General features: G+C 40.5%; 1 protein-coding gene across 1 annotated transcript; it reads left to right on the top strand.

Moving 5' to 3' along the window:
* The first annotated feature begins 12988 nt into the window (after window positions 1-12988).
* On the top strand, window positions 12989-25420 carry BDNF (brain derived neurotrophic factor). Its single transcript, XM_047070221.1, is given in 2 exon segments — window positions 12989-13213; window positions 24656-25420. Coding segments are annotated over 2 exon segments (990 nt in total).
* Window positions 25421-26231: the final 811 nt, after the last annotated feature.

Below are 26231 nucleotides of genomic sequence, written 5' to 3'. Positions count from 1 at the left end.
TGGAAACCATGAGATCTTCAGATATGACAGTTACCAGAGTTTCTCTTTTTAAATGTGAAGTGTTGAAGAAATGGACCGCTTCCTCAACCCCATCAGGTTTCCATGTAAATTACTTTTTTATTTTTCATTATTAACTTATTTTGCTCTTGTGTAGAGTAATTGGAGATTAACCAACATGGATATGTCATTATAATGCAAGTTTGGACCATGGGGGTACACAGCCCACTCCAGTACTCGTGAATATTTATTTATTTTTATTTTTATTTTTATTAAAAACAAATTTTTAATGTTTATTTTTGAGAGAGAGAGAGACAGAGCACAAGTGGGGGAGGGGCAGAGAGAGAGGGAGACACAGAATCTGAAGCAGCCTCCAGGCTCCGAGCTGTCAGCACAGAGCCCAATGTGGGGCTTGAACCCACAAACCATGAGATCATGAGCTGAGTAGAAGTCAGACGCTTAACCAACTGAGCCACCCAGGTGCCCTGTGAATATTTATTTTTATGACTGAGCTCTCAGACTGCTTTCAAGTATTCATATTGTCAGTCAGTGTATCAGACAGTTTACTATTTACATCCCCTTTAGGATATCACGTATTTTATGGTTTATGTTGCTGCATGTATGTCTTCTGTTTCAAAGCTCTTCTTTGAAAGAAGAAAAATGTGTTATATACAGGGAATGATTATTTTCCTCATTAATTCACCAAGCGTTATTGAGTGCCTGGTGGGTGCGAGGCACTGGGCTAGATAGGGTTTCTTTTCCCTGTATGGATCCATCTATCTTTAGGTACTACCTGAGAGGGAACTCCATTGATTTTCCCATGTGAGCCTTCCATCACCTCTTCATATACTTGCTTCCAAAGAGGCCTGGCCTTTAGAAAGAAAAAATTTGTTGGGCAACTTCTCTGATTTTCTGTCTGTACTGTATTTTCAGCCATGGCTGTAACATGTTGCACAGACTTATTTCTCTTTTTAAGAGTTGATCATTTTGGGGGCGCCTGGGTGGCTCAATCGGTTAAGCATCTCACTCTTGATCTTGGCTCAGGTCATGATCTTATGGGTCGTGAGTTCGAGCCCTGCATCAGGTTGGGCTCTGCCCTGGCAGGGAGGAGAGTGCTTGGAATTCTCTCTCCCTCTCTCCCCGCCCCTACCCCACTAGTGTGCTCGCTTGCTATCAGTAAATATATACACTTAAAAAAATTTTTTTTAATAATTGGTCTTTTTTATTACTGGATTTTTTTTAGGTGTCATTTTGTATCCAAATATAAAAATGTTTGTACATATTGTCTGAAACATTTTGCTGTTTGAGGGTATTTCACGAGGAGCTCTTTGTGCTTGATGCTAGTAGAAGCCACAGTGGAAGAACTTCTGAACCGAAGATGTGGGTTCATTTCCACTGACTTTATGACGGATTTTTTCCCCTTACATATGAGGACATGTTTGGGCCTCTTCGTATTCAGGAATGTGTCTTTCATTTGACAGTGTTTATAAATGCTGTGTGTTTTCCCCCTGAAGAAACTTCAGTTTTTGAGAATGCTTCCATTTACTAGAAGCTGGTTTCATGATTATGCTGAGCAAGGAAAAGACAGAAAAATGAGTTTAGTGAACACGATCTTGCCTTTAAACATTAGTCAGTAACAAATTTAGTAATGTCTCTCTTTAGAGTTTACTAAAAACCACTTTTTAATCCATTGGATCTCCTTTCCTGGTGGAGTTACAAGTGTTTTTGCTCAAATATGTGGTGTTCGTGGATCATGGAAATATGCCAATATAACTAAGAGCAGTGTGGCGTCATCAACTCAGAAAGAAATGTTTTTAACCTCTTGATAGATAACAGGGAGGCAAATTTTCACATAGTTCTTCTGTGACTCTCATTAAAATTAGGAAATGGATCAAAAAGTGGTAGTAGGTCTCATTTGCTTGGAGTATCAAAGGTATAGCCACGTCCCCAGCCTTCTTTTTCACTCCTGAGGAGGGCAGGGAGAATAAGCAGTGAACAAATATTGCCAGAGCACACTCCGTTCTTTGTGTTTTGAGACAAACTCAGAGAGATAGGCACATGCCACTAACCTCAAAATTTGTGGTATAAACATAAATAAGTAAATTGTAGGACTGGTTTTCCCCCCTAACAAAATCATATACAGAACCCAAACATATAAAACAAAAACCAGTAGGGCTGTTCTAGTTGAACATCCTGTAGGAGCATCAGTGTCATGTCCTTTTGACCTCAGTTTTGTCCCTTGCAAGAGGTCCCTTGACACTCTGCTCTGCAAAGCCCAGTTAGAAAATTATGGGCTTTTTTTTCTCAATAAAAGTCAACAAGTAGAAATGCCAAAGTCCTAAACCTTCCTTCTTCATGAAAATGACTGCCCTCTTTCTCATCCCTCAGCCATTCTTTTGCGTTGCCAGTTATATTCACCTGCTGGTTCCGAGTATTCACAAATGAAATTTGGTAAAGGAGATACTTCTACATGAGATTTTTCCTATTGCATAATTTTTAGAAATAATCATAGGTGTATAACAGGTGAGAAGCAATGAGGGATGACCTTAACTTAAACATTTTAGTAGTCATTAGAATTTATCATTTTATAATTTAAAAAATTTTTTATGTTTATTTTTGAGAGAGAGAGAGGCAGGGTGTAAGCAGGGGAGGGGCAGAGAGAGAGGGAGGCACAGAATCTGAAGCAGGCACCAGGCTCTGAGCTGTCAGCACAGAGCCTGACGTGGGGCTCAAACCCATGAACCATGAGATCATGACCTGGGCTGAAGTCAGATGCTTAACCAACTGAGCCACCCAAGTGACCCTAGAATTTATCGTTATTAACAAAATTTATTTTAAACTGCTTTTCCTATAAAATTCCAATGTAATTTTTGCTGATTTTCACATTCCTGACGATGACTTTCTTAAAACTTGGAAGGCTGTCTTATTCCAGAGCCTCTGATCGTTTCTTCAGAGTCAGTCTCATGTAAAAATCTAGGGGAACCCTCACCATCACTATTCCAAGTAGTATCGGAGGCTATGAAAACTTGCCCTAGAGCTGTAAGCACTGGTACTAGAACAAAAATTCTGTTGGTTTGTCATCACTAACGTTCCTACATGATTTTCTTGGCTAAAGTCATAGGTAGACAAGGCTGCACACTTCACTGATAATCTGGTCCAAAATCTTGTTTCATGCTTTAAAAATGAGCTCACATATCTCATTCCATTTGATCCTACAAATAACCCTTTGAAAAAGATTGAGCAGATATTATTCCCATATAACAGATGAGGAAACTGAAGCTCAGAGTAGCTAAATAACTTTGATCCAAGATGCACAGCTATAGAACCAGAGCATGGATTACAGCTCTGTGACTTCTCCTAACCTAGCCCTCTTACTATCACTGGCTGTTCACAACCATAACCTACAGTATTCAGGTAAGAAGCCATATTTCACCCTTGACATATTAATATGAATGTCTGGCACAGGTGTAGGCCAATATTGTCACCCTGGCCTGGTGTCCACTCTCTACAGAGCAGAGATTGGTGACCCTCTGTGTGCCAAGTAGGAAAATGGTGATGGGAAGATTAAAAAATGTTTATTTTAAAGAGTTTTTAAATTCAGTTGCCTTTTTTTTAAAGAAAAAAAAAACTCTTAAAAAGAGAGAAACGGAATATATGATTTTTGATGTCTTGTTCTTTGAGCTTGTTCGTTAAAATTTTACTTAAAGCTGAGGTTCCTGGTAAGTGAACCATTGGAGAACATAATGTACAGCCAGCTTCCCAAACATGGTGATCATCAAAATTACCTTTGAAACTGGAAAAAAGCAAACAACAACAACAACAACAACAACAACAACAAAAAACAGATATCAGGTGCTAGTCCCTGAGATTTGTAGGTTTGGAACAGAACCCAGACATATATTATGTTTAGAAACTCCCACAGGTGGTTCCTGTGTGCAGGAAAGTTTAAGAATTGCTGAACTAAAAGGCAAATAAATTGAATATCCTGTGATTTAGAGAGACTTATCATTTACTTCGTTGTCCAAATACGTGGATTAGTCCATGGTTAGAAGGGATATGAGGCCTTGTAAATAATCAGAAGTTCAGAGGCTTTGAGATGGGAGGCCTGTTGAAGATATTTTCTGACTCGAAAGATATTTTCTCAGAAACGTCCATATGAGAGCAGAAGACCTGGAACAGTATTCCCCAGCTCAATGATCAAGTTGGATTCCACTTACTAGAAGTGTGACCTTGTACGCATTATTTCAGCTGCCTGTGCCTCAGCCTCTTAACAGGGTAGTGGTAGGGATTAAATGTGTTAACACTCGTAAAGTGCTTAGAACAGTGTTTGGCATAGTAAGTGCTTAATGAATTTCAGTCACTGTGTTACTGTTGGCACTTTCCAACCCTAAATAGCACCGTTGATGACTTATTTAAAACCTTGTTAACACGCTTCCTGCCTAAATTTGCTTCACTTTGTACCAAACTTGATGAGACCAAGACTGTTTTGCTGTAATCTTTGGAGTCTAATTTGTTTATTCATGACTCTCTTCCATCTAAATCTTACTCATTCTTCAAGACATAGCTTGAGAGATGGAGTTGGATTCCAGGTCCACCACTGACTAGAGCTATGATCGTGGACAAGTGGCTTAAATTCTTCATGCCTTGAGTAATATTGAAGGAGATACTTTGCCTCACTCTGTGATTCCACAAGCGTGTCTGCTTTCTAAAATGCACAAGAGAAGGGTTCAGATCGGAGGATCATTCTGGGTCCTACTCTTGTCCCCTTACTTGCTCCTTTCTGTGAGAAGCAATTAATCTGATTGATGGTACCTTACTGAATCTGTTCTCTACTGGAGTGTCTCCAGTGTATAAACCAAAGCAATGGACTGCTGCAGTGAAATTGAGCCCACTGCTCCCTTGTGGGACCTCCTGCTCCTCTGTGGGTCCACCACATCCGAATTTGTAGGTTCTTGGGGTTCTAGCCGTCATGCAGTAAGCAATATTTGGAAGGCTGGCTTCTTGCAGGCCCTGCCCAAACCTCTGCACTCTCGGTTCTCATTTTCCTGCCTTTATTTGAGATAATAGGAAATAGACCCCACCATGTTTTCTAACCCAGCTTTGCTAACCTGACTCTGTATTTTGATTTCCACTTGGCAGCGTGTTTCTATTCTGTTCTCAATTCAGAATCCCAAAGGGAGGACATATGATTACCCCGAATATGAACTGATAAGTTAAGAAGTTGGATAAATGGTAATGTTTTTCAGAGTTGAATGAGATAGGGTCCTTTTCCCAAAACAGCTGTCTTGTAAGTTAGATTTTTTTCCCTCATGTATTTTGGTCTTTAAAAATTTTTATTTTAATTCTGCTTAGTTAATTCTACAGTTAAAATTGTAAACCCTTTGAAAGCAAAAACTGTGTGTCCTACATTGTCTTAGTTCCCACAGCACATGGCTGATTGATGGGCATAAACATTGTAGGTGGCGCCAGAGGCACTTACTAAGTAAGTCAACATTTCTTTCCCACATGGAAAAGATAAAGCCTTCGCCATTGTCATGTTCAGCTAGGCAAGCACTGGGAATGGGAAATCATTTCTAGGTAAGTAGCCATAAATGAGTCTTGATTTCCAGCTTACATGCTCCAAAAGCTCACCACCATTGAACTCTTCTTGGGTACTTTTCTTGCTTTGTGGCTTGTAGGTAATAAGTTAAGCAGATCAGATAACGTAATCTTTTTGTTCTACACGATATGGTCTATAATGAACAAAAACCTGGGCCAATAGCCTCCTCTTCTCTGTCCCTCTCCCCGCCCCCCCCTTTGTTCATTCCCTCTTTCGGGACTGCCCTTGGGCTTATGGCAATGACAGCATATTCTACATTGAACTATAGTTGTTGATTTAATATGGGTCTAGTCTATTCCCCATTCCCTCTCTAACAGTGAAGTCCCCAAAGGCAAGGATTCTATCTCATTCATCTTGGTGTCCCTGGTGTCTGTGCTCAGAGACTGTTAGGTAACAAAAGGTTAAAAAGCAAATTTTAGGAGGAGGCTAAGTCACAGTTCTCCTAAGCTGTGAGTTTGACACGTTGACCCCATGAAAGGCTTTCAAGGATAACCCAACCACAGAAGGGAGGATGACCTTGGTGGCTCTGAAGGGAGAAAAGGCAGACATGGAGCTTTAAAAATATTTGTGGGGTTTTTTCCTCATGGAATAATCATGGTCTACCACTGAGTTTTCTTCACGTGAGGGATGACAGAAACGCAGCTGGTTATGACCTTTCACTTCAATGATATGACCAGAGCTCAGCGGATGAAACGTGAGCTTGAATCCGTGACCCTGAATGTGTACCTTGGAGGTGTCAGCTCATTAACATTTTTTAAGAACTGTTTTTGATCTTGTGAACCTCTAAGTGATTAACTGTGTGAAATTGACCAGTTGGGGTAACACTGAAACACTTCCTTGAAAGCTACTGACCGCTGAGAGTGCACCCACCTCTGGTCCATAGATCTCTGATTTTCTTGTTTTACATAAAAGTCAGTGAGTTTAAAGTTAGCATTCAGTCACTTGAAGACTCCATTAAGAGTTACCAAGTTGCGGGGCTCCTGGCTGGCTCAGTGAGTAGAGCATTTGACTCTTGATCTTGAGGTCATGAGTTCAAGCCCTACATTGGGCGTAGAGCTTACTTACAAAAAAGTTAAGAGTTGCTAAATTGATCATTTCCACTTTACATGAAGCAGCCTTGAAAATTATTTTCCTTAAGCAAAATATGTCTAAAGTCAGTGAGTTTTTAATAACCTTTGCCGAATAAATAAATGAATCATTAAAATGTATATAATGTATTCTTACTCAGAGATAGTTTAAGGTTCTTATGCAAGAAGAGACTCTGACTTGAAATAATACAGGTTAGTAAGCCTACTAGAGAAATTTCTCTAAAGAATCATGGACTGCTGTGAAACGAAGCTGGAGGTGGAAGGACATTGTATTCGACTCAAAGAGGCATTGCAACTCCTCAGAATGGCCTAAAGTTGAGATCCATTTCATTAAGAGGTGGTCCCAGAATGCATTGCACCATTTAAACTACTAAGACCCAGCTGGAGCCAGGCATCCTGCACAGGGTCTGCCTTAACCAAAAATAGAAAAGAATTCTTTACTTTCTTCTTTCTGAGTTCCACATAGCCTTCTGGTGTTTCACCATGTCTCTAGGTAGCTGTACCAAGTACAGCACCTCCAGTGAACTTCCTGTGGTTATTTCCTGCCTCTAGGAATGTTGCACTTCAGGAGGGTGTGGAAAGCCACCCTTGGATTTTCCTGATTAGTTTAGCATTGTGATGCAGCTTTGACCATCCGTTTAATGGGAGATCTGCTTTCCAGATGACTGCACATATGGAGATGAGAAGCTTTTTTTTTTTGTCCTTTTTTTTTTTTTTTTTTTTTTTGCCTTTATAAAGCATGGTTTTTCATTCAGTTTCTAAGTTTGGGGTAAAAGGTCTCTTAGGGAGTATTTTCAGAAGTGTTTGAAGTTTGCATCTGATTTTGGAAGAAAGTTAGAGGCCTAATTTCACCTGTGGTGACAGGCACCTGTCTCCAACAACTATACTGATCACTATGGATAAGGGCCATCCTTTTGGATCATTCATTCAACATTGATCTGTCATTCATATATTCAAGCCTGTATCCTTAAAGTTTGCCCTCAGATATGTCATGTCTCCCTAATTTCCCTGTTAGGTTTATGGAATTTGCAGTATATGTATTTGCAGATGACCACATATGGAGTCATTTAACCACATGCCTTCCTCTTCAAGTCTGTCTTTGTCAGCCTGCTCTTGTTTTCTGTTTACATCTTGAGACTTTTTTTGGAGATTTCCTCTCCCCTCCACCATCTCAGTGTCTCAGAGACTCTTGGCAATGGGTCTTGTTCCCCTCCTATGTTTGTCTATGGTCACCCCTCCGGCTGGTGGTGTGTTTAACAACATTTCTTTGTACAATTGCTCTTTACGGTTTATAAAACTCTTTTCCTTGTGTTGATGATCCTTGGCATGACGCTGTGAGTCAGGCAGGGTGAGATTCCTTATCCTCCTCGTTAACCACAGAGCTGAGGCAACAGGGTCCTTCAGGGTTCATGGGAATTCAGGGACCTTCAAGGTCCATGAAGATTTCCCCATGAATTAGCCCAATTTGTTGGTTAAAGAGTGGCCAATTATCAGCCATTTCATGGGGTCAACTTAATAACAGGAGGGAAGGCAGGCCCAGAACTCAGGTCTTCATTCCTTAGCCCTAGAGACTATCCTCTATAACTAACTGTCCCATCTTGTACTGGTTTCTTCCAGGAAATGTCCCAGAAATTGAGATGGCATTTAACAGACTTCTTGATTTTAGTCACTACTGGGACATAGCAAAGGAACTTGTGTAAATTTCTTGAGTGTCTATTGCACCCAGGCAGTGTAGGAGAGTCATTTGTGTCAAAAGTGAAGACTAGGTTAAACTTTTTTAAAAATTTGGTTAGTTTTAATTTTATTTTAAAAAAATGTGTGTCTATGTATTTTGAGAGAGAGAGAGAAAGCATGCGGGAGAAGGGCAGAGAGAGAAAGAGAGGGAGAAAATACCAGGTAGACTCCATGCCACCTGCGAGTCCAACGTCCCAGAAACTGTGAAATCATGACCTGAGCTGAAATCAAGAGTTGGTCACTCAACTGACTGAAATGCCCAGGTGCCCCAAATTTGATTTTTTGATAGTTAATTTACTTACATGATTCAAAATCAAACTAATATTAAATAAGTCTACATTGAAGTGTCTTGTTCACCTCAGGTTCCTCATCCAACACATACCATCTATAGATGAGCATTTGTACTGGTCTCAGGTGAATTCTTCATAGTATGTTTTATGGAAATATAAGTAAATATGAATGTATTGTTATTTCCCCCCATTTTTTTAAGTATTTAAGTAATTTCTACATCCTATTTGGGGGACTCAAACTCATGACCCCAAGGTCGAGAGTCACATGCTCTTCTGACTGAGCCAGCCAGGTGCCCCTATTTTCCCTCATTTTTTGAACAAAAAGTAGTATGCCGTATGTACACTGTTCTGCACCTTGCTTTTATCACTTATCAATATATTTCACAGAGCTTTATATTTCAGTATGTAGGCAGCTAACTTGTTCTTTACAGTTGTGTGGATTCTCTTATAAGTATCCAGTATAGTTTATCTGTTTTTCTGTAACTGGAAATTTCTCAACGTCTCGTATTTTTGCTATTATATGCCTTTTTGCAGTTACCAACCTTGGCTATTCATTTTGTACATGTGCACCTACCTGTATATGTACGTTTATTCTCAGAAATGAAATTGCTGGATCAGCAGGAAAATCCATTTATAATTTTGATAGATAACGCCTAAGTGCCCTGCAAAGGGCTTGAACTTTTTCTATTCCCACCATCAATGTATGAGAATGGCTGTTTCTTTATAGCCTCACCGGCAGAGTGTGTTTCAATCTGAAAGATGCAAAATGGAATGTGAACTTCTAAGTGAGGTCTCTGCCTCTGACCTTGCCCCTGGTTTGTGGCGGGAATATTGCACAGTTCCAAGAGGTGGTGCAGACAGTGGAAATAACACTTCACCATGGCCATGGGCTTCTGCCAGCTCTGGTGGCACACACACACAGAACTGACCCACATTGCCACCAGCAGAAATTCTTGCAATGGAATTTTGAGCACGTGGTCATTATTCACCTAACTGGCAATGGTAGATCTAAAGACCACAACAGTGTTTACTGGAACAGAAAAGGAGATTGTTCCAACACAACACACTGCACCAGGCTTTCCATGCTCATTTTGCAGCTGTTAGCCTTATCTCAAGGTACGGAGTTCCAGAGATACATCCCAAATCACAGACAGTCTTGCTGAACCTGGAACTTTCACACCCAAGGGGATGCACTTTTGAGTAATGATTTTGCACTTTCCTGAAGATTTATAATTGAGTAATTAGTACTCTATAAGATAAATTAAAACTGGTGGAGTACAATGTACACGTTGAACTATGACACAGCATTGCTAGACTTATGTAAAGTGAAGTTTCCAGGCAGTTTCCTGCATCATACAAATAGGGCATCATGTGAAAACACAGGCTTTATAACTTAGATAACATCTCCACATTCCAGGTCATGTTCACATGACTCTACCATTCTCATTGGAAACACTGATTCTTAGTCTTCTTTTTCTCGGCGGACAGTGTGCTATATTTAGAAAAAGAAAATTCCCGTTAGTTCCACTGCACAAAAATGTGTGGTAAAAGGAGCCTGGCAGAATGGTTAGTCCATTCAAACAGGTATTCTGCTTTTTCATAGAATTTTTTGGGGGATACTTTCAAAGGGAAAGCCACTCCTCTTCCTCTCTCTGGCCTAGTTGCACTTGGAGAGTTGCAGGGATGACTCTATCTGGCCTACCCAAGAAACCTTTTCTGGGCACAAGGGGGGCGTGCCAGAAGCTAGCTGACACACCACTGACAAATACACGTTTTCTGTTGTTAATACACAAAAGCTTCCACAAGAAGCATTTCCAGTTTTGTTCTCAGGCTCCTTGCAGCTGCTTCTCTAGAAGCCTGTTCTCATCCAGGGGCTGACTACGGTCAGAAGCATCTTCTGTTTTATTGTGCCATCATCATCCACCCTGCCACACACACTCGGGATGTCATCTTAGGCGTATGTTTTCTGTCAACTCCGTGTGGCTCTTGGGTCCACTTTGCCATTGTTGTTGATGCCAAGGGCCCCTGGGCACTATTTGGAGGCAAGGAACTTGTGTGGGTTCTCCACCCCATGACCTTTGTTCCTTTGGCCGTTTTGACCTGATTGCTCTTGTGGGTACACTCTCAGAGGCTGCTGCTCTGTCCATGTTGGACCATCTGTTCTGTTGTCTTTTTGGCCATAACTCGTATGAACTACTTGACAATAAATTTGAGATTGTCCTGCCATACCTTTTTTTCACTCCCATCTCAGACCCTCAGCTCTGTTCTTGAGTATCATGGTCTTGAGGACCAGGGCATGAGTCACAAGTAGGGTGGCCTAAGGAATGAGGCTTCTAGACTTTGAGGGGATTAGGTTGGGGTACTAAAAAGAAAGATTTTATGTCACAAGGGGTTTTTTTTTGTTTTTATTTTAGAGAGAGTAAGAGAGCATGAGAGGGGAAGAAGCGCAGAGAGAGAGAGGGAGAGAGAGACAGAGACAGAGAATCCTAAGCTGGCTCCGTGCTCAGCATGGAACCCAATGCGGGGCCAGATCCCACAACTTTGAGATCACGACCTGAGCCAAAATCAAGAGTCAGACATGTAACCAACTGAGCCACCAGGCGCCCCTGTTTTTTGTTTTAAGACACATTGGCACTTAAGTCTTGATTGAAATCATTTTTACTCAATGAAGTTGACCCAGGAGTGTTTGGCAGTGGCAGTTACTGATCTGCAAAGCGTGTGGTTCTGTTCCAGGCCCAGTGAGATCTTCTCAGGGGGAAATGTTCTGACATTTCAAACAAATTACCTCTGTGCATAGTATTGACCCTGTGCCCTATAAATGATGCATGTATGGTTGACACCTGAGGAAATTATTCAATATGGGAAAGAGATAGGAAAGAAGAAACATTAGAGTTATAGTCAACGTTTGTGGAATCAGTGTGTGAATAAACTGCTTATCAGGAATGATCATAGAGGGTTTTGCTTAAATAAATGAGAAATTGATGCTTCAGGTCTGCAGGCCAACTCTGCCAAATAGACCTCCCTCAAAATATAAGACACCACATCCACATCTGACCCCATATGGAAAGAAGCATGCAAGCCAGTTCTGGTTCACATTCCATTTCTACCACATGCTGGGCGTGTGGCTTTAGGCAATTTATTGAACTTCTCTGAGACTCCGTTTTCTTAGCTGTAAGCTATGGATAACTCAGTTATCTACCTTGCAGCTCGTAAATGTTAGCTATTATTTTTAATCATTTTTATACAAAGAGAAGATTGATATTACTTATTCATCTGCCCACAGCTTCTTCCAAAATCCTCTCCCTCTCTCCATACGCACCACTACCACCAATACTGTGTTTACATATATATATAGTACATATATATATATGATATATATGTATGTATGTATGTATATAATACATACATATAATATACAATACTGTGTTTACATATATAGTACATATATATTACATGTATGTATATATATTATACATATTATAAATATATATAATATATATAATTTATATATATAATATATATGATTTTATTTATTTATTTATTTATTTGAGAGAGGGAGAGACAGAGTGTGAGCAGGGTAGGGGCAGAGAGAGAGGGAGACACGGAATCTGAAGCAGGATCCAGGCTCTGAGCCTTCAGCACAGAGCCTGACGCAGGGCTTGAACTCATGAACCTCGAGATCATGACCTGAGCCAAAGTAGGATGCTTAACCGACTGAGCCACCCAGGCGCTCCAGTGTTTACTTATAGATACGATGTAAAAACACATCCCTCGTCCTCTTGCTTAGATTAAATATATTGGTGTCTTGAGTTTGCATGTATTCTGTTGGAATCAATGTTTAGTGAAAAGGAATGGAGACAAACAGATGTTCTCACAGTCCTGATGCTCATGGAACAGAATTGAATGTTTCCATATAGGTACACTCTATTGGCTTAAGCAATGTGGATATTTTCTGACCAGCCATATGGATCTTTTGTCATCTGAGATGTTAATATTTTCCTTGTATTTTATAGTAGCTCTGGAACATGGCCAGTTTCTTGAATAGGGTCCACATGGCTCATTATGCGCAGGACCCAGAAACTGGCTTGCTTGTGCAATTCAAATGAACAGGGACACTTAGAAGAGTTGGGGGCTGGGGTAGGGCAGTGGGCAGGGGAACGTACACAATAATTTTTGCTCCTGCATTAACCTACAAATAATGAGCACTTTCTTGTGCTTTACAATAAGTAATTAAAAGAAATTGTAGAGTTAGATGCAAAAATAACCTGAAGGACAGCTGAATGTGTGGACCCACCAGTTTTCTCCTCGTGTGCAAAAGGTTAATCCTTGTTAATGCTTAGAACGTTGAGTTTCTACAGAAAGGGCTGCGTGTCCACACATGTTTTGGCATCTGCCCACACACTTCTGTATGGTATGACTCAGCAACCTAGAAGAAGGGCTGCGGTGTGTACATTTGCGCTTCAGTGGAATTTAACAAACTGATTCCTGAAAATGGTCTCATAAAGGTGAGCAACAGAGAGCTAATGGCGTTCTCTTGCTAATTTCATCTTTCCCCTAGGATCTCCTGATAGTGGTTTTAAAGGGAATGCTATCCTTTTGTTCTAGGGGCACCTTATCTGTCCAGTTTCTTCCTCCACCTATTTTTCACCTCTTGCTTTTTAAAAATTAATGTTCTCTGTCGTAGCTCAGAGGATAGGATCTAATCTAGAGTGAGAGGCTCTTCATCAGGTGAGACTCATCTGTCCTGTTCCCATTTTACCCCTTCTGAAGTAATGACATTGAAGGCTTCCAGTTTGGACCTAAGATGGCTCTAATTATGAACAGATATTCTGTGATGGAATTCACTCAGATAACTAATTAACCACAGGAATACATTGGCTGTGGAAAATTTCAGGAGCACCATCTGTGGAAAAACTGAGAAGGGCATGCCTTTACCACAGCTCTGGGGTCCATTACGAGTGTGTGTGTGTCTAGTGGGCGTTGGCTCACAGCTGTCAAAATCGCCATAACGTCTCATTGTAGGAACTCCACAAAGTGTCCAGCAGCACCTTACAAGCAACCTGTTGATTTGAAGTTTCCAGTTCTGGGGAAAGAGACTGAAATAGAACAGACTGGTCTTAACTTTCTTTCTCTCTCTCTCTCTCTTTCTTTTTTTTTTTAATTGTAATTGTTCTGGCTTGTGCTCAATTTCCACATTATGGCACATTTCTTTCTTTAAAAAAATTTTTTTTTTTAATGTTTATTTATTTTTGAGACAGAGGGAGACAGCGTGAGTTGGGAAGGGGGAGAGAGAGAGGGAGACACAGAATCCGAAGCAGGCTCCAGGCTCTGAGCTGTCAGCACATAGCCCGATGCAGGGCTCCAACCCACGAACCATGAGATCATGACCTGAGCCGAAGTCGGATGCTTAACTGACTGAGCCACCCAGGCATCCCTGGCACACTTCTTTCTTAAAAGGGGATTCCTTTTATCCTCTGGCTTGAGAGCATGACCACTGCATGCTCTCCCCTTAGGGACAAAGACTACCATTACATCACCCTTGCACTTTCTTTAAGCCCAGGGCATGTTTATTCCTGGGTCCAGGAACTTAGAAGACAGTGCTCTGCTGTGCTTTCACAACATTCCCTGTTAGCAGGTGCACCATGTTTGTAATTTGGAGGAGGCTGTCCCTCAGCTGTGTTCACATCTGTACTGTGTGGGGCTCAAGATGGAACCCAATAATACTTAGGATTCTGCCTGGGAAAAGAGGGTTCTGTGACATCTCAGCCCCACTCAGCATCAGATGATTTAACAGCAACACTATCAGCATTCCCAGTATGAGTCATGTGTGTCCGTACTGGTGACTTGGTGACTTGGTGTTTGGGAACTAGCTGTCTTTGCAATCCTTTGTAAAAAACCTAAACAGTGAAGCTGTCTCCAGTTCTATTTATGAAACCACCCTATCAACTCCCTGATGGTGATGTCCTTGTAACTCAAAAAAATGTTTATACTTTTCTTTAGAAAGCTAACTTTTTGTTTTGTTTTGTTTTCTTTTCTTTTTGGTCATTTTGGCTCCTTTAGTCTTGAGGCAAATGATCCCAATTGTTGGAACCCAACTGAGAAATTGAGTTGCCTGCTGGGTACCTTACTGAGGTAGAGATGGATTAGGGTTGAACAGGGGTTTGGATGCTTGATACAATCATATGTTTTAAGGTTTTGTTGTTGCTGCCACTGCTGCTGTTTTTTTTTTTGTGTGTGGGGAGATTTATTTAGGAGTTAGGTGGTAGGAGTTAGCTAGATCTGTTAGCTTTAGGACAGGCCTAGAAATAAATCTTCATTGAGTGAGTGAATCAGTTTTCCCTGCCTCTGTCTCTGTTTCACCATCAGAAACCTGGATGAAAGGAATATTAATGTGTGTTGAAATCTATCACCTGCTAGTGCTGTTTGTATCATTTCCAGTTTGATTCTGATTGAGTGAGTGATGTTAGCCTTTGTAAGTGATCAGGGAGGCCAATTATGCTTGTACTTGCTTTGTAGCATTGAGATAAAAATTAGTGATTGAGTGGGAGTTCAGATTTAGATCGGTAGTACAATATAAATTCTCATTCAGTCAATCATGTTTATAGGTATCCTGTGCTTTATTGTACAAACACAATAGTGGAAAAGCAAGTTGACATGAAGGGAACCCAGATTTATTTAATACCATTACAAAAGCAAAAATATTTTCCTACATAATAAATGTTCCAATAAAACAAGTTGAGCCAAGGAGGAGAGATGGTGAGTAAGCCCATGGCATGCTCAGAATGTGCCACAATACTTAAGTTGACTTTAACCCTTTCATTTCCTTATCATAAGTAGCTTCCTCTCTCTTTATCAGAGTCCAGTGTTTCTCAACTTTAATGAACCGCCTTGAAGTATATGAATCTTGTCAATGTGCATATTCTGTTTTAGTCAACAGGGTGGAAGGGATGGAGGAAGGGAAGCTGAGATTCTTCATTTCTTTGAAGTGCCTTGGTGATGCTAATGCTACTGGCCCATCCATCTCACTTTGAGAAGCAAGGTTTCGTTTAATTTTTTCATGTCCTTCCTTGCAAAGTGGGTCACTGAAACTTAGCAGAACCTGTTAGATAATATCATAATGAACATTACTGTCTACCATGTATGGGAATTTGATAATGTGTTGTTTTTCGCAATTTAATAGTTAGAAGAATATTATTCAGAGAAAGACAAAAGCATATGATTTCACTCATGTGGAATTTAAGAAACAGAACAAATAAAGGGGAAAAAAAGGGAGAGAGAGACAAATCAAGGAACAGACTCTTAATTACAGAAAACAAACTGACAGTCACCAGAGGGGAGAGAGGTAGGGGGATGGGTTAAATAAGTGATGGGGATTAAGGAGTGCACTTGTCGTGGTGAGCACTGGGTGAGGTATGGAATTGTTGAACTACTATGTTGTACACTTGAAACTAATACAACACTGTATGTTAACTAACTGGCATTAAAATAAAAAATTTAAAAAGCAAAAAATAATAGTTAGAATATTGTTAAATCTGAACTTCAGTTTATTATAAACAAATCTCACCTGAAAATCTAAAGAAAACAATCCTGGGGCGCTTGGGTGGCTCAGTCAGTTGAGTGTCCGACCTCAGCTCAGGTCATGATCTCAGGGTTTGTGAGTTCAAGCCCTGCCTCAGGCTTTCACTGACAGCGGTGGGGCCTATTCAGATTCTCTTGTCTCGCTCTCTTCTGCCCCTCCCCCAAAGATACATATTTTTTTTTCTTAATTTCTTTTTTAGAGAGAGAGTGAGAGTGTGAGTAGGGGAGGAGGCAGAGGGAGACAGGATCCCAAGCAGGCTCCATGCTCAGTGTGAAGCCCCACGCAGGGCTCGATCCCACAAACCATGAGATCATGACCTGAGCCAAATCAAGAGTCCAGTGCTCAACCAACTGAGCCACCCAGGCGCCCCAATGAACATTTGAAGGAAGGAAGGAAGGAAGGAAGGAAGGAAGGAAGGAAGGAAGGAAGGAAGGAAGCGGGGAAAGGAGGGAGGGGAGAAGGATTAAAGAGGTTAGGCCTTTTAATTGAATGTTGCCTGCCATTTTGTTCTTATAATTTAAAAAACAGTTTGAAAACATATTTTAAAAAGCAAAATTTTTGGCCATCTATTCATTTGATAGGCAAGTGGCTTGTGTATGTTTGAGACTTTATTATAGAGATGTGCACTGTGTGGGCGATATTACTCTGTGGCGGTGAAGGAAGAGGGCAGGCATGGATAGGACTGCCAGCTGTGGGTGGCTCTGGCTTTCAGGGAGTCTTCCTTGGTCACAGTCAAACAGTAGGTTTCTTGGGGCAGCAGTGTTGGAGGCACTTAAAAACCTTTGGATCGTGGGCGCCTGGGTGTCTCAGTTGGTTAAGCGTCCGGCTTTGGCTCAGGTCATGATCTCGCAGCCAGTGAGTTTGGGTCCCGCATCGGGCTCTGTGCTGACAGCTCAGAGCCTGGAGCCTGCTTTGGATTCTGTGTCTCCCTCTCTCTCTGCTCCTCCCTCTCTCTCTCTCTCTCTCTCTCAAAGATGAATAAATGTTAAAAAAACAAAACAAAACAAAAAAACAAAAACCTTTGGATCGTGGTGGCAGCTGTGCCTGGGACTGGAACGGCAAGTGGGGTGTTTTCTGCCCAGACCTGGTCCTTGTTCTATCCCTTATTCCAAAATTCATTCCAGCTCATTTTAAGACTTACTGTTCTTACTTTAATTTCACCTCCCTAAATACTATGCAAATATTACCAGCACAAAGGGAATAGAGTCATTCAGCATGTGTGGGAACCTAGTTGGTACAAGGTCTTGTACAAATTGTGGTAATTCGGAGGAGAATACCCATCCCTATCCTTCCTAATGGAGAATATGGTCTAGTTTTACTCCTGGGTGAAGGAGATCTCTGACCAGTAGAAGTGTGTTTGCTTTTTCAAGGATAGGGTATGGAATAGAGGAAGTTAATAGAGGACCAGAGATATTTTGCTTTGTATCAAAGATGTATATAAATTTATCTATCAAGTTAATAATTCGGAGGAATATACTTTTTGTCATGATAATTACATGTATTGTATTTTTCTGGGTCTCTAAGAACCAGCAATTTCTCTGGTGCCTAACACCAGGTTCAATCCCATGAACCATGAGATCATGACCTGAGCCAAAATCAGAGTCTGACATTTAACCAGCTGAGCCACCCAGGAGCCCCAAAACCTACATTTTTTTAATAAAAAAATTTTTAATGTTTATTTTTTTATATAGAGAGACAGAAGAGTGTGAGCGGGGAGGGGCAGAGAGAGCGAAAGAGAACCAGAATCCGAAGCAGGCTCCAGACTCTGAGCTGTCAGCACAGAGCCTGATGCGGGGCTTGAACCCACAAACCACAAGATCATGACCTGAGCCAAAGTTGGACGCTTAACTGACTGAGCTCCCCCCACCCAAGACCTAAGGCAGTTCCTTCAAAGCTTAGGAAAATCTGCATTATCAGATTTCATTTACTAAAATATTTATTAGTTTCAGTTGATTGGTCTTTCAGGCAAGTAGGTGAGCATCTGTCATGATCATTAGCCCCAGCCCCCATCCTTATTTTATTTATGGATTCCAACTGCCAATTATTTTCCTTGAGGAATGTGAAGTTTTATTGTTGTTGTTTGTTTGTTTATTTGTTTTTAATTCTTCTCAGCTAAGCAGTGTATACCTAATGGGAAAATAATGCAGAGGGATGAAAGAAACTAGTCTCTGTAGTTGAAGGCCTAGTTTTCCTTTGGAATCTGAGGTTCTAACCTTGTTCTATCAGGGGAACCACAGTGAGTGGATAAGTTGATTAAAAACTCTGGTCCTCTTTCCTCCTGTACGAAAGGTGGATAATTATAGTTACCTGTACCTCTAGGGTCCTATGAGTCTTAATTAGTTAACATTTGCAAAGTGTTTGGAGATCTTTGAATTAAAAGTGCTGAGCAGTGGAATCCAAGTTCAGTGTAATTATAATTGGAATGAGTTTCGATTCCCGCCTTCTCTCCACCTTCTTCCATGGTGTTCTTTCAGCCAAACCAGACACGACCCCATGGTTAGCACTCATTTCTGCACACTTCTCTCTAACCCCTTCTTTTGTAACTCCCTTCAGCCTAAAAATAAATAAATAGAAAATAGAAATAAATGAATTAAGTTAAAAGATATACCCAAGCCCTTAACCCCAATCTCACACTTAAGTAACTACTCAGTATTTATTTTTAAAGCTCAATGGCCACTAAGAAAATCAATGAATTGTCTCTTCCAGTCTATCGTTCTTTTAGGCCCTCCTGTATCTGGTGATAAACGGGGCTTCTGGAAGCATTTCCCTGCTCAGAAACTCTCACTGGCTCTTTCATGCCTATAAGGCAGGGTCCGAACTCTCTAGCATCACCCTCAGACCTTTCTGGAATCTGAGAGTCACTCACTCTTCTTTCTCACTATTCCTTTCCAGGGCTCTTCTCTCCAGAAATGTACTCTGTGCCTTTAACCAAGACTCCATCCATCCATTGGTGTCTTTTCTGAACACGTCTAAATCTTCCCTATCCTTTGCCTTCCTCTTCACAAAGCATACTTCCTTCTCTAACTGGAAGTAACCTCTTTCTCTTTATAGAATTTTTTCTTTTCCTGGGTTGTTTCTACTTTTCTGTTTTAGTCACTTACATACATATCCTACTTTTCTCCTAGACTATAAGATTTGAAAGTAGATTCCATGTGTGATGAATGAACAAAGGCTAATAAATGCATGTAGTGAAACTGGATACAAATTGAAGATTATTTATATTGATTTGAAAGATTGCATTAAGGTGGTCTCTTAATAGGTTTGCATCATATATGTTAGGAATTAAATATTAATTGATAATTTCTTCAACATTACCATCATCCTTGTTGCTTATACGACTAAGATGAGTAACCGTATCTTTAAACTATTTTCTTTGATTACATGTCATAGACATAACCCTAAGGGACTGGGGAATAGGGAACACTTTGCATTTTTTTCCCCTCTGTGCCTGAATTACCCATATTACTGTTTGGTTTTCCTTCTTAACTTTGGCCATAGAAACATCATTCTATCATGCCTATATTTTTGCATAGCTTTCCTTTAGAGGAAGACCATGTTGTCTGATATTTCATCTACTGAAATAATCAGGCCTTAAAGTTGAAGGGACTTTTAGGTCATGATTAGTCCAGAACTGCAAAGTAGTATCTCACTGGTGCTGCCTTTAGAAAGCTGGGCTCCAGGATACACACAGCTACAGAAAATTATGGCTGTGTTGTATAAGCTCCTTCTTTGACCACCCTTTGTAGCATAGCCTGTCTTCTCCCTGCAGTTAAATATCCTAAAACTGGCAGCACGTCCTGATAGTAAAAACTTGGGTGAAGAGGTAACCTGTTAACCTCTCTGAGCCATAGTGGTCTCATCTGTGAAATGTGGATAATAATACCTGTCTTATCTCCTTGTAACAATCAAATTAGATCATGCTTGTGAATGCTCTATCGTCTTTTAGACAAATGTTAAGTTATTACTACAGCATGCTGTCATGGATATTCATCTAGTTGAATGTTTAAGACTCATGAGTCATACTTAAAACTAAACTTTACTTCTATTTTGTCAATTTTCTTTTTAGCCCTGTGTACTATATTTAATTTTTTGAGAATGGGGCTACAAACAATCCTTCCTAGCATTTTATAGATGTGATTGGGCTGATTGTTGTGAGCCTTGGAGCAGAATTAGACAGCACCAGTGAATTTATTATGTAGAAACAGATATATAGACTAACAATCTACTTAGGAGTATTACACAGCCTCTTTATCTTTTGTGTAATAAAGACACATCCGAAGGGCTAAAATGTTAGGAATTGTCATGGAAGCTCTTACTTATTGTTACGATTTCCTAATATAGTATATAAAATTACTCATTGAAGAGGTTAACAGCCAAAAAGGCAGTTGAAATACTAAAAATCCAAGTTTCACTGTGATTATTATTATCACTGGCTACTTTTCTAAGTCTTCTGTTAGGAACAGGGCTACACAAGTGACAGGAGGAATTTGTATGATATAGTGTTATTTTCTTTTTAGAAATTAGTCAAGTAAGGCTTTACCCTGTTAGAGAAGCTAAAGAGATTCTTCATGACTGATAATTGCCATTTATCAGATCCCTTCGAGCTTTTAATTTGGGTTTAGCATGGCCTGCACTTGACCAAATAATTCCAATGAGTTCACTTGTGCTTTCCAAATGGAAAGCCTTCCCATGAAAGGTTAATACTGCCTTTTCTAATGGTTTAGTAAGCCCATCAGTAAGTTTTTACTGAGAACTATTATATTATTCTATGTTGACCGTTAATTGCAGGGGTGAGGTAGTCAGACATGATTCATTCCCTCAGAGAGCCTATCATCTAACTGAAGGCTGACCATGGTTAGCAAACACTGTTAGTTAACAAGCAAGTAGGGATATGAAAATACTCAATGAGCTATAAGATGCAAATTTTAGAAGAGAAGGAGGACATTCGAGAAGGTGGCATGTATGATCTGATGCTTGAACTGTGCTATGAAGGATGATAAGTGAGATTTAATCAGACAGAAAAAAGTTTGCCAGAAGAATGGAACAGGTCACTTCCAGGCAATAATGTATATACAGCTTCAAGGATTCTGGCCTGATCAGAGTAGAGGTGAGTAACGGTGAGGCCAGATTTTGAAGGGTGTGATACCAGGTAAAAGAAGTTGTTAGATGGTATCTAATGGAATGAAAATGCTATTGCAAGTTTTTGAGAGAGAAAGATAAGGTGAGTGGTTGGTCAGGCAGTGATCATCATAGTTGAATGGATCAGAAAGGACGTAAAGTGCATCAGGGGGACATTGAGATGGTGAGAGCTGAACCAAGATGGCGGCAGCGGGACGGAGGAAAGGGATGGACAGGAGAAATGTTGTAAAGGAAAAATGAGCAGGACTTCTTCACTGATTGGATTTGAAGACCATACCCAAAATGTATGGTCAAACTTGATTCCAAGATTCCTAGCCTCCACCCTGGGTGGTCCAAAGTATTAAGAAATCACTGTCAGAAACAGACAAGTTAGGAAGTAATATCGTTTCCACAAAAGGTATTGAGTTTGGTGCTGGATGCACTTACAAGGCGTTGGGAGTAGGCAGTGAGCATCCTAGAAGTGTCACTGGGGTCAGGGCTGGCAAAGGGGGCTGGGCTTTAGCACCAGATACTTACTTTAACTGAATCTGTGCAGATGTTCCACCTTGAGGGATGCCACTGTTTGGGCTTCAGGATGAAAGCCAAGTTATATTTACTCAGATACCATTTCGTCCTCTGAAATATTTGTTTATGGAACTGCTAATAAAATGATACTATAAAGTACCACTTTTGGAACCAAAAAGTTACTAACATATAAAGAGGAGACCAGTGAAAGGCAGGGTAAACTTCTCTAAGCCAAGTATAGAAAAAGGTATATCATTAAAAGCCTCTTATCTGTGGTAGTGATAATAAAACAATTTCCCAACTCTGTAGTTGAAGATGCCTCAGTACCTTGGGCCATTTTAAGCGGTTCATGTGGGCATTTAGTAAATATTTATGAAACTTACTCCATTTCATTAATTCTAGAATCACAGTTTGTCATTCATATTTGTAATATCTCTGAAGTTGTGTCTTATAGCTGATGTTATTGTATTGTTATTGTTGCCATGTAGGAGTCATCGTATAGTTGTCATCGCCTTAACCAATTTAGTTTGCTTACTTTTGTTACATATGCAGAAAAATTGTATATGATAAAATGTGTCTGAATAAGTCTAAAAGAACTCTTCAGTAAGTGTACAATAATATTTCCAAGTGATAAAGAAAGCAATGGTTTAATTGGCTGCATTTTTTATTTCTTAGTGGTACGTAAAATGATGTGTTTTATAATGCTGGTATCTTAGACTTGATGAAATATGGCATTAAAAGATTGCTGATCACAGCAAATCTCTACCAGAGTGATATGGATGACTGGAGTAAAATATTCTATATTTGCATTCTTTCATCGACCTACATTTGAGGTGCCCCTTGGGTTGTTTTAACTTGGACTGGGAACATCAGGAGAAAAGGTTTTCATTCAATGGTGTAAATACTGCCTGCCAGGAATAGAAACCTCCTTGGAGGATACATTTCTTTGATGGTGCAGAATCCAGAACATTCGCAAAAAGTTCAGGTGTTAGCAGAATAGATATCTGTGGTTTATTCAAACCAGTGTGTGCTTCTGACTCTGGCCATTGTGCGCTCCAAACGGCTCTGAGCGTGCTTGCTATTTGTATATAGTGAGAGTGAATCCACAAAGAAATTTGTGGGTGTTTGGGGATGGTAATAGCCCCTTAGTGGTAGAAAATGTGATCTCTTATGAAAGTGGGGAAGAGAAACATTTGCTTTTCAATGCCAGAATTTTTAGCCATTTCTGAAGTATGACCTATTAACTGGAGGTAGGTTGTCTTCCTGTTCAGTGACACTTCATATGGACAGAAAAACAGTCCTTTTCCCTACTGGTTAGACACATGTGTGTCTTTTTGTAAGTCCTTGCTCCAGGACTGAGAAGTAGGAATAGTTAGAGTGTCGGAGCCCAGGGATGCTTCTCTTTCTTGCTAAGAGACCCAGTGCTTCAGGTAAGTGATTCTGAAGTCCTTCACCATCTGACGGTAACCTTGGGTCGGTCTATAGGTATGTTTTCATTTTGTTTGTTCTTCCATTCTAATTGGCTTCCCAGAGCCTGCTTATAGATGTAGAGCCAGATTTAGAGTATAGCAACCCTCTGGCAAACAGGAAAAGATTAATTTTGTGGTGTGCTGTTAAGGGACTTCCCAGAAAACTTCAAAAGCACAGAAAGAAGTGCTCGCTGCCTATTCCACAATGTGCAAAACGCCACTCAGCCTTTTAAAGTTATGATAAACTCTGAGCTCTCTCACATACACGTACTCACAGGACCACATTTCTAATAAAAGGAGAAGCTGAGCTTGCTTGGATGGCTCTGTACATGAGCCAGAAAAGTCAAAGGGGTGAGGGGCTCAGAGTTAGTGGAGATAAACGTGGATCCGCATATGGGAGGCATTTGACATTGACTTCATTGCCTTTTTAATGCTGACTTTTTCAGTGCTCTTTTAAGCAGACACATTGTTTTCATGACATCAGCCCCAGGTATAGACACACCATTAAAATCAACGTGTAGAAAATGATTTGTGTTTGGAAATAAGCAGAACATTTTCAGTAGTGACCACCCAGGTGTACTAGGAAAACATTGAAGCTAAAGTTGGGAGCCCTGAGTTCTAATGTAAACTTTCTTCAGGACATAAACTTTCTTCAGGATGGGAAGCAAGTCCTCGGTGGCCTTGCGGATGGCTTGATGAGACTATCTTTATGCTTTGTCCTAATAGATTATGGGAGGGGAAAAAAAAGTCCATGTAAAAGTCTCCTTACAGCTCCCCGACTTCTGTTTTACGGTGCTCTTCATACCTAGATATCACACAGCTGGAAAGGCCCCCACAGACCCCTCAGGCCACTGCTGTTCCTGTCACACAGCTCCCGCAATAGGACCATGTTGCTAACTTGAAAAAAAAATTACTATTACACTTGGAGTTGTTGCCTAGTAACATTTCTGATTTTGTGTTTCTTGTGACAGCCTGAGCAGAGATCATTAAAAATTAAACTTACAAAGCTGGTAAGGGAGAACTTGCAGCCATAGTTTTTTTCACTTATGTAGAAGCCATCTAACCTTGGGTGTAAACGCCACACAGAGCACAAGACTGACGCTAACGTGTGTCTGATGCAACTAGAGTTCATCACCAGTGCATAAAATCCTTGCCCCCGCAGAATGGCCTGGAATCACAGTCCGATGGCCGCAGCGCATCCCTGCGAAAGAAAGTGCTAACCGGCTCTGTGTCCTGTTTCTGTTTTTTCCCTGCAGCTCCACCAGGTGAGAAGAGTGATGACCATCCTTTTCCTTACTATGGTTATTTCATACTTCGGTTGCATGAAGGCTGCCCCCATGAAAGAAGCCAACGGCCGAGGACAAGGCAGCTTGGCCTACCCAGGTGTGCGGACCCATGGGACTCTGGAGAGCGTGAACGGGCCCAAGGCAGGGTCGAGAGGCCTGACATCCTTGGCTGACACTTTTGAACACGTGATAGAAGAGCTGTTGGACGAGGACCAGAAAGGTCGACCCAATGAAGAAAACAGTAAGGACGCGGACTTATACACTTCCAGGGTGATGCTCAGTAGTCAAGTGCCTTTGGAGCCTCCTCTCCTCTTTCTGCTTGAGGAATACAAAAATTACCTGGATGCTGCAAACATGTCTATGAGGGTCCGGCGCCACTCTGACCCTGCCCGCCGCGGGGAGCTGAGCGTGTGCGACAGCATTAGCGAGTGGGTGACAGCGGCAGATAAAAAGACTGCAGTGGACATGTCGGGCGGGACGGTCACCGTCCTTGAAAAAGTCCCTGTATCGAAAGGCCAACTGAAGCAGTACTTCTACGAGACCAAGTGCAATCCCATGGGTTACACAAAGGAGGGCTGCAGGGGCATAGACAAAAGGCATTGGAACTCCCAGTGCCGAACTACCCAGTCGTACGTGCGGGCCCTCACCATGGATAGCAAAAAGAGAATTGGCTGGCGATTCATAAGGATAGACACTTCCTGTGTATGTACATTGACCATTAAAAGGGGAAGATAGTGGATTGATGTTGTATAGATTATATTGAGACAAAAATTATCTATTTGTATATATACATAACAGGGTAAATTATTCAGTTAAGAAAAAATAATTTTATGAACTGCATGTATAAATGAAGTTTATACAGTACAGTGGTTCTACAATCTATTTATTGGACATATCCATGACCAGAAGGGAAACAGTCATTTTGCGCACAACTTTAAAAAGTCTGCATTTCATTCCTCGATAATGTTGTGGTTTGTTGCCGTTGCCAAGAATTGAAAACGTAAAAAGTTTAAAAAAAAATAATAATAAATTGCATGCTGCTTTAATTGTGAATTGATAATAAACTGTCCTCTTTCAGAAAACAGACAAAAAAAAAAAAACCAACAAAAATTTGAACCAAAACATTCCGTTTACATTTTAGACAGTAAGTATCTTCGTTCTTGTTAGTACTATTATCTGTTTTACTGCTTTTAACTTCTGATAGCGTTGGAATTAAAACAATGTCAAGGTGCTGTTGTCATTGCTTTACTGGCTTAGGGAATGGGTGGATGGGAGGGGTATATTTTTGTTTGTTTTGTGTTTTTTTTGTTTGTTTTGTTGTTTTGTTTTCTTTCTTTCTTTCTTTCTTTCTTTCTTTCTTTCTTTCTTTCTTTCTTTCAAGTTCCCACAGGGAGTAGGGATGGGGAAAGAATTCCTTCAGTATATATTCTGGTTGATAAAAGATTTATTTGTATGTTGTAAAGATGTTGGCAATATCAATCAGATGATTGGAAACTGAATAAAAAGGCAACTGAATGAAGTGCTCACTCCACTTCCCATGATGCAC

This window comes from Lynx rufus, unplaced genomic scaffold, assembly GCF_022079265.1.
Source record: "Lynx rufus isolate CCGP_SWC_20201006 ecotype Redwood Valley unplaced genomic scaffold, mLynRuf1.p SCAF_9, whole genome shotgun sequence".
Classification (NCBI taxonomy): Eukaryota; Metazoa; Chordata; class Mammalia; order Carnivora; family Felidae; genus Lynx; species Lynx rufus.
This window is presented reverse-complemented; position numbering and strand designations above follow the sequence as displayed.